Source organism: Phyllostomus hastatus, unplaced genomic scaffold, assembly GCF_019186645.2.
Source record: "Phyllostomus hastatus isolate PE091 unplaced genomic scaffold, TTU_PhHast_1.1 phas_contig_86, whole genome shotgun sequence".
NCBI classification, from domain to species: Eukaryota; Metazoa; Chordata; class Mammalia; order Chiroptera; family Phyllostomidae; genus Phyllostomus; species Phyllostomus hastatus.
Window position 1 is genome coordinate 19,278,136 of NW_025333977.1, and position 15,936 is coordinate 19,294,071.

The 15,936-nt window shown below is 37.4% G+C and overlaps 1 protein-coding gene across 1 annotated transcript in view; it reads right to left on the reverse strand.

Moving 5' to 3' along the window:
• Positions 1 to 15,936, reverse strand: part of WDR49 (WD repeat domain 49) — a 125,055-nt gene that overhangs the window by 43,442 nt on the left and 65,677 nt on the right. The window contains exons 8-10 of the mRNA XM_045851169.1: positions 12,348 to 12,512; positions 9,421 to 9,536; positions 324 to 454 (exon numbers count right to left, since the gene is read on the reverse strand). Coding sequence (XP_045707125.1) covers positions 324 to 454; positions 9,421 to 9,536; positions 12,348 to 12,512 — 412 coding nt within the window. The remainder of the gene's footprint in view (positions 1 to 323; positions 455 to 9,420; positions 9,537 to 12,347; positions 12,513 to 15,936) is intronic.

The window sequence follows — 15,936 nt, forward strand, 5'->3', positions numbered from 1 at the left end:
ATAAAACTAAAAGCTAATTGCATTTAGCCCTTACACAAATTATCTTATTCGATCTTCACTATAAACTACGATATAGATACATTATTGTTAGCCAGAAAAAACTATGGTTCACAGTGTAATAACTTGCTTAATATTGTGAGTTGCAAGTGTTAAAAATAGGATCTGAAGCCCTAGAAATAAGGACCAAGAGTAGCTTTAAGTGCAAGGACTGATTCTTCAAAAATCTATTCATTTTGTAGTGGGGAAAAGGTTTTTTTGTCAAGTGAGTGAGATAAAAGGAACCAAACTTTCACCACTGATTGTCAAGTGAAGGTTTAATTAACCTGTAACAAGAGTTTGTGGAGGTGAAAATGCAGCACACAAGATATCATCTTGGTGCTTCGTTCCTCCTTTCCATTCTTCAGGCTGGACGGAAAACTGATTGAAGTTCTGAGGTCGAAACACAGTAATGGCCCTAGTAAAAAGGATATAAAGTTTAGCTGTGGATCTAAAAGTGATATAGATATTGAGTAGCCATCCTCCACTTGGACAGTGCGACTTGAGAGGTGCAAAACACTACACTGCTCAAAATTGTATCCCTACTTGCCATCCACTATACTGAACTTTCCACACTGAACTTTCTTTGGATTCTCTCATTAAATTATCTGGTAAATGATAAATACTTAGTATTAGAAGATCACTTACCCTTTCACAATCACTAACACCAAATTTATATGCATTTATCAGACTAATTATCCATCACCAAGACGCCAAAGGAAAGTTTACTCATATGGAACCACTAAGAGTTGTGTGACAGTAACAATAAAAAAGGGGATGGGTCTGTGAACACATACTATTTGGTAGTTTGAATGAAATTATCAGAGTGTCCTTTATCAGAGTGTCCAACACATGTTAACATCCCTTATGCCTCTCATACATACTTGACTACAGAATCCTTTCATGTACAGCACCTTGAAAAACCACCAGTTTTGGAACACACCTGGGAAATGGCACTCCATAGGAATGGGACACAGGACAGATACATTTTGGACAGAAATAATCGTTTTAAGAAGGTCAATATCATGGGGTACTGCTGGTGAATTTGAGGACAAGCTAGGATGGGCAGAGAATGCAATGCCTGGTGCCGAATGAGGAAGGGAGGACCACAAAAGTTAAAGTGCGAGGGTGTTAATACCTGTCTGTTCCCACATGACTTAGGCTCTGGCTACCAACCTAGGCTAAGCTCCTCCCTCCTTCTAGAGCCACACACAGCTCAATGAGCATTTGTAACCACAGGCTCGGTGTCTGCACCCTCACTTTCTTCACCTCCCTGAAATCTTAGTTCAATATTCCCACTACTTTAAAGGTCTTCCAATTGCCCTATAAATGTAACAACTCCTTACTCTCTAATGAAAGAAGCTTTCTCCTCCTGGAAACTCTCATATGTCCTGCCTCTCTTTCTGCCTCCCTGATTTTCATTCCCTATTCCCTATTTTCCCTTCCCTTCTCCCCCCCTTTTAATATGTACATTCCTAATTGGCATTCTTCCAATCCATCGCTCTACTCAAAAGGGCTTGTTCATGAATGCTGTAGACCACCATTATCTCACTTATGAATAGTTGTTAAATTGCCCTTCATTTATAACTTTTTCCGGTGTTGAATGGTTCTCCCTTGCCAACTGAGAGTTGCATATAATGCTCACATCAACAACATATCAAAAATCCAAAATTTCCATCTTTCCTCCATATGGGCCCTCCTTAAATTCCCTATTTTGATTAATAGATCAGAGTTCCAGTCTCCTGCATGTCTTTCTCTTTCTCAGTCCAGTAAAGTACTCAGATCCTACCTCTGTGATATGTTATATATCTGTCTTTCCCTAATTCCGTGCTCACTACTTCATGGTTGAATAATTGTAACAGTCTCTTAACCAGTTTTGCTGCCTCTTGTCTACCCACCTCTGGTACATTCTTCATCCTGGTCCTAGATTATTCACTCCATTTCAGGAAGCTCTTATCATGCATTTATTCTACAAGCATTTCTTGTTTTGTCTGTGGAAGTCCCTAGTCTGCAGGATAGAGCCACCAGCATGAAGTAACTAAAGTGCAGAGAAATGTGGTAAGTGCTGAGGAAGTACTGACAGACTGCCACGGAATTCCTGGTGTAGAAACCACAGGAGGCTGCACTGAGGGGTCGTGTTGGAGCTGGACCACAATAGATGAGCAGGACTGTGAAAAGGAAGACATTCTACATAGAGTGAGGAAGTAACATGAGCAAAGATAAGGCTCCTGTTCCACTAGAAAACATTTACAAGCTTCTCATTTCCTACATAAAAAAATTCGAATGCATGGGCCTGTTATTCAAAACACAATAACATTTGGATTCAATCAACCTCTTTAGAATGATTTCTCTCTATTTTCTATCCTTGTTTTTAAAAGTAAAATGTGAATGTGCAACCAGATACTTGACAGAGCTACTGGGAGCCACAGGGTAAATGCAGCACAACTTCCAAAGTGTTACTTTTACTCAAAGACTTTGGGGAAAATATTTTTTACACTAAAATAAGGATAGATGAAGTAATATCATAGAATGCAATTTTCACCTGGATTTTAAAGACAGAATATAAAGTTTCAAATAAATGTCTTGCTTACAGGAGCTGTTTTGGACTGTTAAGAGTATTCAGGGGCAGCCCTGGCTGGCATAGCTCAGTGGATTGAGCGTGGGCTGCAAACCAAAGCATCGCAGGTTCGAGTCCCAGTCAGGGTACATGCCTGGGTTGTAGGCCACCACCCCCAGCAACTGCACATTGATGTTTCTCTCTCTCTCTCCCTCCCTTCCCTCTCTAAAAATAAATAAATAAAATCTTTAAAAAAAAAAGAGTATTCAGGGGCCAAGTTTCCAAAGCACACTTTCTTGTTCAACCCAAACCATATTCTAACTGCTCTCTCAGAACCTTGCTTGTTCTCTAAACACCCTTCATGCTTCTTGCTGCTTTGTTTTGGTCATGATGCGCTCTTCCATGCTGCTGTGGGTTTCCATGCCACGCAGACCCGCATCTGCCCATCCAGACACTCCATCTCTGAGGCCTATCGTGTTCTAGTAGGCGGCCTTAACAACCTGAGTTGAAAGGTTGTTGAAATAGTTCCCTCCTCTGGCCTCTTACATTGCTCACATTTTACTTATAACATTGAATAAATAGTGTGTAGTCTTCACTCTCTGCTAGACTGTAAGCTCTCAGAAGCCAGGGATCTTGTCTTACTCTGCAACCCTACAGTAGCAAGTATAGTCACTTACACATATGGACTGTTCAATAAATATTTGTCAAACAGATGGATGAACAATTCTCTGCTCAAATGTTGCCTTCTTGAGTAAGTCTTCTCTGACCACCCTAACTAAAGACGCTTGAGTCTCTCACCTCTCACCTATAGCATCTTAATTACATTATCATCAAGTGATATTGTGGTCTGTGTTTACTTGTCTGTTTCTTTTTCATACTTAAGCTCTAGGAGAGCAGGGACTTTGCTACCTTTTTCATCAGCAGGACCTAGAATAGTACCTAGAACATCTCAGGCATTTAATAAATATTTGCTGAAGCAATGGCTGAACAATTCTATTTGTAAAATTAATAATCTAATATTAATGTTCTTTCAATATGAGGTTTAGCAAGTTATGATAATATAAGTAAGGTAATCTGAAGTTCTGAAACTGTAGTTAACCTCATTATAGCTTTATATGTATATATTTTTAATTTCTTCTTTACTTGTTAGTAAGTTTGACTAAAAAGATTACCCCTTGGGAATGGAGAGTATGAGGTGGGAGTCAGAGGGAAGAGGCCAATCCTCTCTCTCTTCTATTATCTCTCAGCTAAAATTCAGTGTCATATGTCTTTTCACCGAGTACCCATATTAACTAGATATATTTAGGGAGTCCCACATAAAGCATGAAACACTTTTCATAAGATGGCACGAAAAGCAGCACTTCTGACATTTGACCTTGTGTGTCCAAATCTCAAAAACTAGCTGCCACCGTTTCCCTAAAACCTGACGTGAAACTTCCATTTGAAATGACAGTTATCCTTAAAGTACCTTCAGAATCTACACTGTATTTCCTACTGTTTTAAGTTTGTACTTTTGCCAAGAGTAAAATTAAAGCACAGAATGAGCCAATTTCAAGGCCATTTTAGGAGCCCGGGATTTGCTCTTTCTGACATTGAAGGACTTTCCTAGCTCTATTTCACAACTCACATCTGAAGTCCTGAGAGCACTGTTACTGAGTTATTGTGTCACCTTCTGAAGATGATCATATCCGTGATTCAGAATTTAGATATAATGATGAATCCTGTAAGAATAAAATTAGTTTTCCTGTCAAGTGCATAAAAATACAAAAAAGAAAAAATGTTTTTAAAAAAGTAACCTCTTTTAAGATGAATGGGTTAGGAAAATAACTTCCACTAAAATTTATCATGTAGAAATTTTCATGGAAAGAACAAAAGAACACCATTAATTATTTGTTTCCTTTGAGGTTACTCCTTCATGTGTTGCTAGTCCAGCTCTCCTAAAAACCTATCTACTGACATTTAGGCTTAAAAGGAGTACCCCTAAGGCAAAGAACTAGTTCATTCTATTTCAGTTCATTTTTATCCTTTCCCCTAAAACTTTTGGAGGCAAATTTTAACACTAAAACCATCACAAAATTATATTTGAGAGGTATTTGTGAATTTCAAACATACCTGCCTCTTCCTGACCTCTAACATGATTTTCCAGAATAAGTCACAACTTTGGAAGTTTTCACACTGATTCTCATCCTAATAATAGAAACCAGTTAAGTCATATAGGATCATAATTCCTTATTAAGGTAACTATCAAGAATGTATTATCTTGTGATAGGTAAGTTTTATTGTTGAAGAACTTCAAACCCCTAATCTTATGTCATTGAAAAATATTTTTATAAATCAAATTACATCAACAGCTACTTATTGAACAGCTACTTTTTGCAAAACTCTGTGAAGGATTCTGCTATTAATAACATTTTCAAAATTATTTGAAATTATAGTAAAGGTTTTCTTTTTCAATAGTATTTGTATGTCTATATATTTTACAGAAATAAAATTCTCATGAACAATGATTTCACCTGTAACAGAAAAAAGGGAAATAAAGTGGAGGAAACTAAGAGTGTGACTATTTTTACAGAAAGCTCTTAAGTATAGAATCAGAATTTTAAAAGTAGAATAAAATACCAAACTAATATGTTTATTTAGTTGATTTTACCAACACACACACACACATGACTATTCTAAACAAATGCAAAGATAATTGATCATTCATTCAATTTTACTAAAATAAACATGACCAGATATTTAACCAGGTTTTTTTAAAGATTTTATTTATTTATTTTTAGAGAGGGTTAGGGAGGGTGAAAAAGAGGGAAACATCAGTGTGTGGTTGCCTCTAGAGCACCCCTGCTGGGGACCTGGCCCGCAACCCAGGCATGAGCCCTGACTGGGAATCCAACTGGTAACCCTTTGGTTCACAGGCTGGCACTCAATCCACTGAGCCGCACCAGCCAGGGCTAACCAGGTATTTTTTTAATTGACCCTATGTCACTTCACAACTTTTTCTCTAAAGTGTATTTTGCTTAAAATGATAAGAAACACATTTTTAGAAGCTCTGAATTTAGGGCTTCTTTCTTCTGACAGAAAGATCCTATAGAGTGACAGTACTTCCAAATAGCTCACATGGTCTCTCCAATGCAGGTGTTCCTTAGGACAGCTCTACAGTGGCATTTACCGCATCTTGCCTCGTATTTGTTGCCTCCCCAATTAGAATGTGATACCACTAACAGCATGAATCATGCTTCCTCACACGTAGTCCATCATAGTTCCTAATTCAATGCTTTTCATCTAGGTGCCATTTCAAAATATTTGTAGGAAGAAAAGGGGAAAATAATGGTAAGCTAAAACTTTAAGGTGTTGTTAAGTTGACATGCTTTTTATGTGCTTCTCCAAATGAGCAGAAATGATTCATTAGCTTTGGTTGATATGATTACCCTACTCAACAAAATTATTTGTTTCAAAGAATATAGTTGCACTCTGGCTGCTGTGGCTCAGAGGACTGAGTGCCAGCCTGCAAACCAAAGGGTTGCTGGTTTGATTCCCAGTCTAAGGTATATGCTTGGGCTGCTAGCCAGGTCCCCAGTAGAGGGTGCATGAAAGGCAACCACACATTGATGTTTCTCCCTCTCTTTCTCCTTCCCTTCCTCTCTCTCTAAAAATAAATAAATAAAATCTTTTTTAAAAAGAAAAAAAATATATATAGTTGCTTTCCAATGATTTAATGAATTCAACTGTAACTCAGAAATGATGTAAAGAGCATGGACTTTGGTATAGAATTCTAACTCAGTTACCAATTAGCTCTGCAAGCTTGGCCAGGCTACCCAACTTCTTAAAGCTTTGTTTCCTTTCTTGAGAAAGAGGGTTGATCATACTTAGCTTCCTGACTTATTGTGAGGAGAAAATAGATTTGAATATCTACTCTGCATGCCTCTTATTCAGAGTGTGTCTAATGGGTAATTAATCTTGCTCATCTTCAGATTCCCTGTCTAGTCAATGAACATTAATTAAGTCATTCAACAAGTATATATTCCTATGTTGGATAAAGTACAGAAAGCTGGAGAGCACAAAGACAAAAAAGAGACATATTTCCATACTGGGGGGGAGGTAAAGAGAGATATCTTGCTGGGGAAGATACCAGATGAGACTTGAAATAGGAATAAACCTTAGCCACATGAGAAAATGCTTGGAGAGAGGAGAGAATAAAGGCAAAGGGGCGTGAAGCAGCAAGGTTTGTGTGGGACAGCAGGTTGCTCCTCAAATTTATCGTGTACAGGAGAATGAGTGGGAATGAAATCAAAAAGAGGTCCAGGCTCAAGGAAACTTCAATTTATTCTGTGGACACTTTGAAAAGTGTCAGACGAGGAAGTGACACTGATAGAATGCAGTGTAGAAAAAATCATTATAGTTAAACTGTGCAGTATCTATTTAAGAGGTAAAAGGGAGCTATCACTCGAGGAAAGAACAAATTAGAAGGCTGTGGCATCCATGTATGTGGAAATGACACTCTCAGTTACACAGGTGGAGTAGTAATGAGAACAGGTTTGAGAAATTTTTAGAATATGAAATAGATCAGGCTTAGTGACTAGTTGGTGATGACATTGAGTGAGAAGGAAAAACCAAAATGGTTGCCCGAGTCTCTGGCTTGTTAACTGAGGCTCTGAATGTAAGAGAAGAAGTAGTTTTGAACAGGGGAATAAATGATACATTCAGTTTAGAATAAGTTGAATTTGGGATTGCAGAAAACATGTTCAGCAAGCAAATTGATAAATGAGTTTAGAGAGATAAGAGCTAAAGAGAGCTTTGAGATATCTATAAAATACTGCACACCTTCCAAGATGAGGCTTGAAGACTAAATTAGATAATGTATGTAAAATGTTGAGTGGTACATAGTTCTGTGAATAAAATAAATGAGATGGCATGTTTATCTACCTAACTCAATAAATGGAATACTTATTCCACTCTGGGCAAAATTATCAAATGCCTCTCTTTATTTAGCTAGAGCCTTAAGTTAAAGCTTCAGTTTAACAGTTTTCTCTGAGTTTTTAAAGAAAACCTAGTAATCTGACTATCAATCTTCTAGTTATTTCTTCTCTAATCACTGAACTACTGGAGAGTTGCCTTAATGGACCATCATTCCCCAGCTACAACCAGTTAACCCATTCTCTTGCCTCTTTTGTTCAATGCCTCCTGACAAAAAGGTCCTTGCAAAGATCCTCCAAAATCCATTCTAACATAAGGAAATATAATTTTTAAATCTAACAATATGAAGTGAAATGAAACAACTGGGAATGTATTCCTTAACTTTCAATTCCAACTAAGGGACCCAAGTCCTCACAACCTTGAGGAAGATGGAAAAAATGGAGAATAATGAAAGGAGTGGTGACTTTCTCTCCTCACATTTCAGTCTTTCCAGAGCTTCCTCCCCAAGATTATAGAATATAATCACCCACTAGTATAGATCAAAACAGCAAGTTAAACCATTTAAACCTTTTTTAAAACCATTTAAACCTTTTAAAGGGTTCAAACCATTTGAACCCTTTAAACCATTTTTAGATGACTCTGTACATCTCAACTCTTAAAAATTTTACCTGTAAGCCATCAAAAGACCTTATACTTGATGCAAATTTGAACTATATTTTAAAAAAACAAAAAATGTTATCTCTAAAAGTTTTAAATTATACTGATTAATTTTAAAAATCTGTTAAGTTCAAAATTTAAATTGGATCAGCTATATACAACACATCTACTCTGCCATAATATTAGAGAATTAAATTTATTCACTGTCACAGCCTAATTACAGAGCTTATTAGGCCATAGTCTGTTGGAGTGGGTATGAGTCACTAACGGATCAGGTTTGCTCCCAGGGATGAAAAGAAGTCTTGTCTTTCAAAGGTGAGGATGATTGAATTAGTTCTTAATGTCAAGTACAATAATCTGAACTATTTAAACTTCCCCTGAAAACTAGGTTGTGTGGCACTAGGTTTTCTAGTGTGGATATACACATTTTGCATTAGAAGAAAAGCCTTTCACATGATTGATAAAAATCTCCAAGTATATACTGCTAGTTTTCTAGGTATAAAATCTGTTTAATCCCAGCTTCAAACCCTTAAGATAACAACTCTATAGTGAATAATGTTGGGAAAATTACTTAATAGAGCAATATTTTGTGATATGTTGAATTTATGGACAATATATTTTCAAAACATAACACTTTAATTTTCCTAGTGCTTATACAGTGCCATAGAAAAGACTCTGTTTATGATGACTTAGTTCTTTCAGGAAAAGGGAAAGGAAAGTATTTTTCATTGTAACGAAATGGAAGAACTGCTCCTTGAGAACAGTAAGTGGGCTACAAAAAGCCCTTCTCTGCACTAAGATTAAGGAAGTACTAACAAAGTTCAGTGGGCTATTTACTTCTTGTGTTACAATTTAAAATAGGCAACAAGAGAAGGAATGGGCTCCTTTTATGGTTGAGATAATGCCATTCACACATTAAGAATGTATTGCCTATAAAATTTGGGAAACTTTCAGAGTTAATACTCAAGAGGTGCTATTATGTGCCTACCTGGAATAGTGAAAGAAAAAGACAGATTCCCAAAGCCAGGAGAAAGCCCTATAGCAATTCTCACAGCTGCTCAAGCTACACAATCTTGTAATATTGTAGTCACTAAGCACTTAGTCAATTCCAAGCAGTTTCACCCATGTAGGTCACCAGGAAGTTAATGACTCCGAATCAGTCAAGATTTCTATGTTCTTTTTTCTTTTAGGTTTTGATTTAAATAAGAACATTCTCCTTTTGCCTTCCCATTAGTTTTGCATGAAGCATAGCATACCTGTCCCAGCCTGTAACCAGTATTGTCTTCTTAAGGACCAGGATCTGTGAAATATCCACAGCTCCCTCTTGCCCAACATTTAGTGTGTGGTGACAATATCCATTGAAGTCCCACACCTAAGAGAAAGATTTAAAAATCATCTATGAGACAAGAAGAGAAAATGTCTTCTTCGATGAGCAAGACCACACGATGTAATAAGATTATTCTAAAATTTTGCATTTCTATTCTGAACTAGGGTTGATTCACTTGGGATATGTAATCATTAAAGACAAATTTCTCACCATTTAAATTTAGCCATTATATTAATTACTCTATGTGTAATCCTATTAGTCTGTTCTAATCATACTTGATTCAAAGGCTAATAAATTATGCATGTTTTTAAGGAGGAGGCAAATTAAAATCATGAAGAGCCACATTTTGGAGTCTGTTGAACCCTGGTTCTCACTCCAAATGTGTCTCTCTAAAATTGTACTTCCTCATTCAGGACACGGGAAACGTACTCCTCAGGATTGCTTGGAAATTTAAAAATCTAAAATATTGTTTACAAAAGCTAAAGATTTGAATCAACTCAGTTGTTCATTAATAAGAGACTGAACATCAGAATGTGGAATATCTATACAGCAACATCTAATGTAGCCACTAAGAAGAATGAGTCCCCTCTATGTGTCTAAGCTCTGCCAAAACTAAACTGCTACGGAAACTTAAGCAACTTGCTTTATCTCTTTGGACTTCAGTTTTCTCATCTGTTTTCTCAACCTGGGATAATAATAGCATGAACCATATTTATGTGGGTGTGTATATCTGTGTGTGTATGTATGCAAGTGCTAGGACAGTGCCTGGTTTGTAGTAAACAGGCAATAGATGTCAGTTAAGATTATGATTATTGTTTGCACTGGTATGAATCAATGTCCAAGACAGGAAACTGCAGAACAGCATGAATAGTGAGTTGCCATTGAGAAGAAGTACCCGTGGTCTAGCAGCATGCATAAGAAACTTGTAACAGTGGTAGCCACAAATATGGAGCTGGGAATGGGTGAGAAAGAGACTTTCTTTTCACTTTATATCTATTTTATATTTTAAATTTTATTAAATGAATGCATTAATTATTCAAAACATTAGCTAATATTAAAATAGACACTCCAAACCCTTGATAAATAGAACAATACTTCTAAATCTTTGATTACACAGGTATTGACTTTAGATGTTAAATGATAAATGAGATTGGAAAATGGCATTCATTCTTGTTTCTTCGTAGAATATGGCCAGTACAGCCGTATTTATGTGTCCTATGCAGAGGTAGCCAAAGTTCAGAATTCTGTTGTGCTATTGGGATAAAGATAAATGCACCTTCAAAAGCCATGATTATACTACTAAATTCACATTAACTTCTAAGATGTCAAGTCTTGAGCTGAGACATAGAGCGGTGCACATCTCCTCACCCATGTCCTCTACTTTGTTTTCCGCTACACAGGACTCCTAACCCAGCCCACCTCATATAACACCCACAAATAGGTATTATGAAGCTCTGGTCTCCCCAGATCCTATCAAGCCCCCTGGCTGGGACCATTTTAGCAACCATCAAAAAAGTCTGCCCTACCCTGGATGGTCACTTCCCAAGATAGGGATAGAGTGAACCTAATTCACTTCCTTTGGTTTTCTGTTCTGTCTCATACCCCAGGACCAGTAGAGGGGATACCTGCCTGTTCCTTTTGCCTAAGCCACTGTCTAATACTCCACTTCTAGGTATCCCTGTTTTATTCCACCTTCACTATTAGAATTGAAATTATTCCATTTTCTTCCCACGTTTTACCAGTCAGTCCTCCCATGAACTATGCTGCTTTGCTTAAATCCAAGTTCCAGTTTGTACTTGACCCATTAACCCTCCCAGAGGCCAAGTTTGGCCGATTTGCAGGTTCTCACTGTGACACATCATAGCACCTCCTTTCCATTGATCAGTACCAGCCCGGAATCCCCTGCACATTCACCCTCAACATCTGCGGTGTTATACCTGCCTGCCCAGGTAGCCTTCCCTTACCTTCCCCGACACTGACCTGAATGCATCATAGATCTTATCATGGAAGGTACATCTAATTAATACCTTTATGACTCCAGATATGACAGAAGTTTGAAAAGCATTTGAATCTTATTCAGAAACTACCTTCTTTTGTTGCCTCAAAGTGTCGCAAGTCATCTCCAATCAAAGACTGTCATTGCTCTCAGAGCTGAAGGGAGCAGGGAAGACTCACTGATGAGCATGATTTCAGATTGTATTTAACTTTGCATGAAAATGTCATCTTTTTTGCAAAGTAAAATAGCACCTTCTTCCCAGAAGAAATTAATAATTGTTACAAAGTAAAAAAACAAAGCGTAAAATCATGTTAGTTTAAGATGAATAATAAATATGATTATGATTGTTCTTCCTTCTTTCTTCACTATCTCACCTTTACATAAAAATGCAAATTAGAAACTGGAATGATTTTAAAATATTAATTTTCTGAAAAACTTCCACCTATACCATTTTGTAAAAGTTTACTTACTTGCCCTGATTTCTAACTTTATAAGTCAAGAAGAAGAAAACCAGAGACATTAGCTGAAGCACATGAAAATCATTCAAGCCTCTTAGTCTTCAAAGCAGCTCTCTATCCAGGGCACGGGCAAAAGCTTTCTGAAATAAGTAAGCCAAGTTGTGTTTTATTTTAAATAATTTACTCAGAAAAATCATTGATTCATTTTTTTCCACACAGAGGTTTATTTTCCTAACAGCTTCGTTATTCGATGGTTTGGGTTATTTAGCTCTTCTAATCTTGTCTCATCTCTCGGCTTGCAAGGCCAGGGAGGCAAAAATAAACATTGTCAACACCGTGCCTCCTCTCACAGTATTCCAGCCCCCTCACATCCAGATAGGAAAGCATCACTCTTGTTCGCACCTTAATAGTTCCATCTGTGCTGCCAGTCAAAAGCCGCATCTCATTTGCATCAAGGGCCATAGTGCTGATTTCTGCATTTCCATGGCAACCAGTAAATTGTTTGACTTTTTGCCCAGTGTCTATCATCCAGAAGGAAACAGTTGACCCCACATCAGAGCTGATTACCTAAGAGAAAATAACATTGTAAGAAATTACATTTAGACCCAGAGTCCACCATTTTTATTTCAATAAAAATATCTAACTTGTGCTATTGGGATTCCCCAACATAGACATTTTTAAAATGTTATTTTCTTTCTTTTTGTTGAGCTGATAACATTTCAATTTCTAGGCCAGAACTGAGGTAATAAAGTCATGATTCTCTTTATGAGAAAAAGAAAGGAATCTACTTCCCTTACCCACCATTCAGTTTAGTGTCTAAAGGCCATCCTGGAATCGAATCTTACTGAAAATAAACTTATAAATTCTTACATTTAAATGAGAAAGCTGATTTTGTTAGTCATGGTGATCTGACACTATTTACTATATGAAAAGACACATTTATTACATATCACTTTCCATTTAGCATTCAGAGAAGAAAGCACCATCGGCCATTATGGGGAAAGTTAATTTCAGCAAATCGCTAGAGCTATTGCTTTGACTGCCATCAGTGCCCTTCTCCATCCTTTCTCAAGGTACTGTGTATATTCTTACAGCTAAACACTGTTATTAGTGAGTCACTAAAGAAAAAGAACCCAGGGAGGTTAAATATAAATCTGTATATACACCCCAAGTGGAAGGCACCAAAATAAATACTAGAAGGGATAGAATTATATATAGTAGTTCAACACTGAGAAATCTTAGAGTGGTGAGTAGACTGCTAATTTCAGCTCTGGGCATTTAAGCACCTTTTAAAAGATTTACAGGTTAAACTATCTCACCAACAGGACTTCAGGACCTGAAGAATGGAAAGAAAAAAAAAACACTAACTATACAAATGTGTTGATAGGAAGTTACCTGAAGCAACATCTACTTTGAGAAAATTTAAAGTATGTCTTCACCTGCTTAAGTGTTGATTACTATTGTATGAATGTAAGTTCATTAAAAATATGTTAAATTCGAACATCTCATTTCCATATTTAAGTGGGGCAAGGTTTATGAAATGTACATGGAGTAGGGATGGAGAGCCGCCATCACACAGACACGCATTCAGTCATCCTGTGAGCACGCCCTGAACCTCCGCTCTGTGCCTGCTGCCATGATGGCAGGGGGTTCACGCTGGATCCCTGCTCTCAAGGAGTCCCTAGTCTAGGCTTGACCATGAAAATCGCCTGGGAACTTTGTAAACCATGACTGGGCACTAGGCCAGAAACTCTGATTTAACTGGACTGAGGAGGGGCATCTTTCAAAGAGCTTCCCAGGTTACTTAAGTGTGCAAACTGGGTTAAGAACTACTTGGCCAGATTGAGAAAAAAACAAGAAACAGGAAATGTCAAGTCGTGCTACAGGTGTAAAGGTATCACCCTGGGTGCTGTGGGGGCCCAGAAAGGAAGCCCTCTCATAAGGGTGGGAGATGGGGAATGAAAGGTGAGGGGGAACACGGGATTGAAGTTAGGAACATGTATTTACTGAGTGCAAAGCCCTATCTATTCACTGTCTCATTTGATCTTCATAAAAACTCTGTAAAATAAGCAATGTTACCCGCTTTGTCTACAAGTGATAAAACTGATATTCTAACTAGCTTAGTGCCATTCCCAAGTTCATAGAATGAGGTTTGAACCATGGGCTGCCCATGACAGGCAGGCATCGTAAGGCCTTCCTCTCTTCCAGCATAGTACTCCAGAGAGTTAAGACTATACTTAGAAGAGAGACCTTGGGTAACATGCTAAGCACGAGAAACAATAAGAAATGTAATAGAACCAGGGTGCAGATAAGGGGATAAATGGTAGAATATATCAGATGAGGAAGCAAGCTGGTGACGGATATCTGAAATCCCTAACAAGCTGTGCCAGAGAATAATAAGCAAAATGTATAAAGCTCTTTTTACTCAGAAAGGGTCTATAGCTTTCCCTAGATTGTCAGTAGGGCGTATGACTGAAAATGAAGTTAAGAACAATCCTATTGTCCCTAGTAAGGAGGAGAGTCATACAGCGTTTTTTTGTGGATCGGTTTGTGAAGACACCTTTGGCAACAGTGTGGAGAATGAACCGGAGGCTGCTGTAACAGTCTAGGTAAGAGATGCTCACCAAAGACAGTCTTGGAGGTACGTGCAGAAGAGGAGCTGGGGAAAATGGCCACCATTTAGCAATATTTATGTCTCAGCAAAGAAATGACCATGAGCACATAATCTCTCATAACCTTTTTCTCCCTGAATTCACAACTCTGCATCTGATAATTTCTCAAATGATAGAATACTATTTTGATACACATTTTCTCTCAATGAAGTGAAAGTTAGCTTACATATTTAATTACCATTGTTAAATGATAGTGTAATTCTTAGGACAAATGGCCTGGATCTTTAAAATAGTGTGACCTAACACTTTAATCATCACTCCCAGTAACTGTGTTTCTGTCTGTTTTGGTCTGTGTGATATGCGTGGTGGTGAAGAGCGCTGGTCCCAGCACCGGGGGGCCTGAGTCTGAACATCAGTTGTCTGACCTCGGGCTCCTTACTTACCCTCTCTCAGCTCTTGTTTCCTCACCTCTGTGCTGGAAAGAATCATGCTAACTACTTCAAACTGTTGCTAAGAGGTTTAAATAAGCTAATATTTATAAAACACAGTGAATGACATACAATAAATTAGCCTTAAAAATTAGCTAGTGTTACTATTCCATTTAAGCTTGATTAGTCTGAAATTTATTCGGGCTGATATCATTTTTTATATCCAAATCAACTTAACAAAAGTATTTAATATCATGTTTTCTTCCAACCATGACAAAGAATATAAGCAATTATAATTTTAGAAATCAAATTTATACATGTACATTACAATCTCAAATTATATCCTACTTGTGAATATTTCTCATAATTGCTTAGGAATTTTAATTGTATTCATTAAAGACAAAACTATGAAAACATATAATTTTCTAAGCATGAGAAAATTTTGATAGTAGTCTTCTAAGAAATGGTTAAAGTTTATGAAGAATTTTATTATTTCCATTCAAAAAGCAATTACAGAGCATCTATTACATGCTAAACAGTTCAGTCCTAAAAGATAAGCATTCCCTGGCAGGAATGGAAAGATCAAAATAAAATGCAGTTATATTAAAAAAAAGGTTTGCTTACTTGTTCAGAACTGGCTCCAGCCACATTACAAAACATCTAATCATCCACCCCAATTTATCTGATGGACACATTCAATCAAACATGAATAACATCCACTTTTTGCTGCTTTGGCCTCTCCCTTATTTGCCCACCTGCCTGAACTTGAACATACTATTCATCAGTTTTCAGCACGTTTCTGTGCTCATGCAACACTTCCTCATGAAATCTGAATTAATAATGGCAACAGTATATAATCAGCCGTGTTTCATTTTGTGGCAATCTGCCTTGTGGTGCAGGCTTCACGAAAACAATGTGTTGAAAAACAAGGACGGACTATGTCACAACACA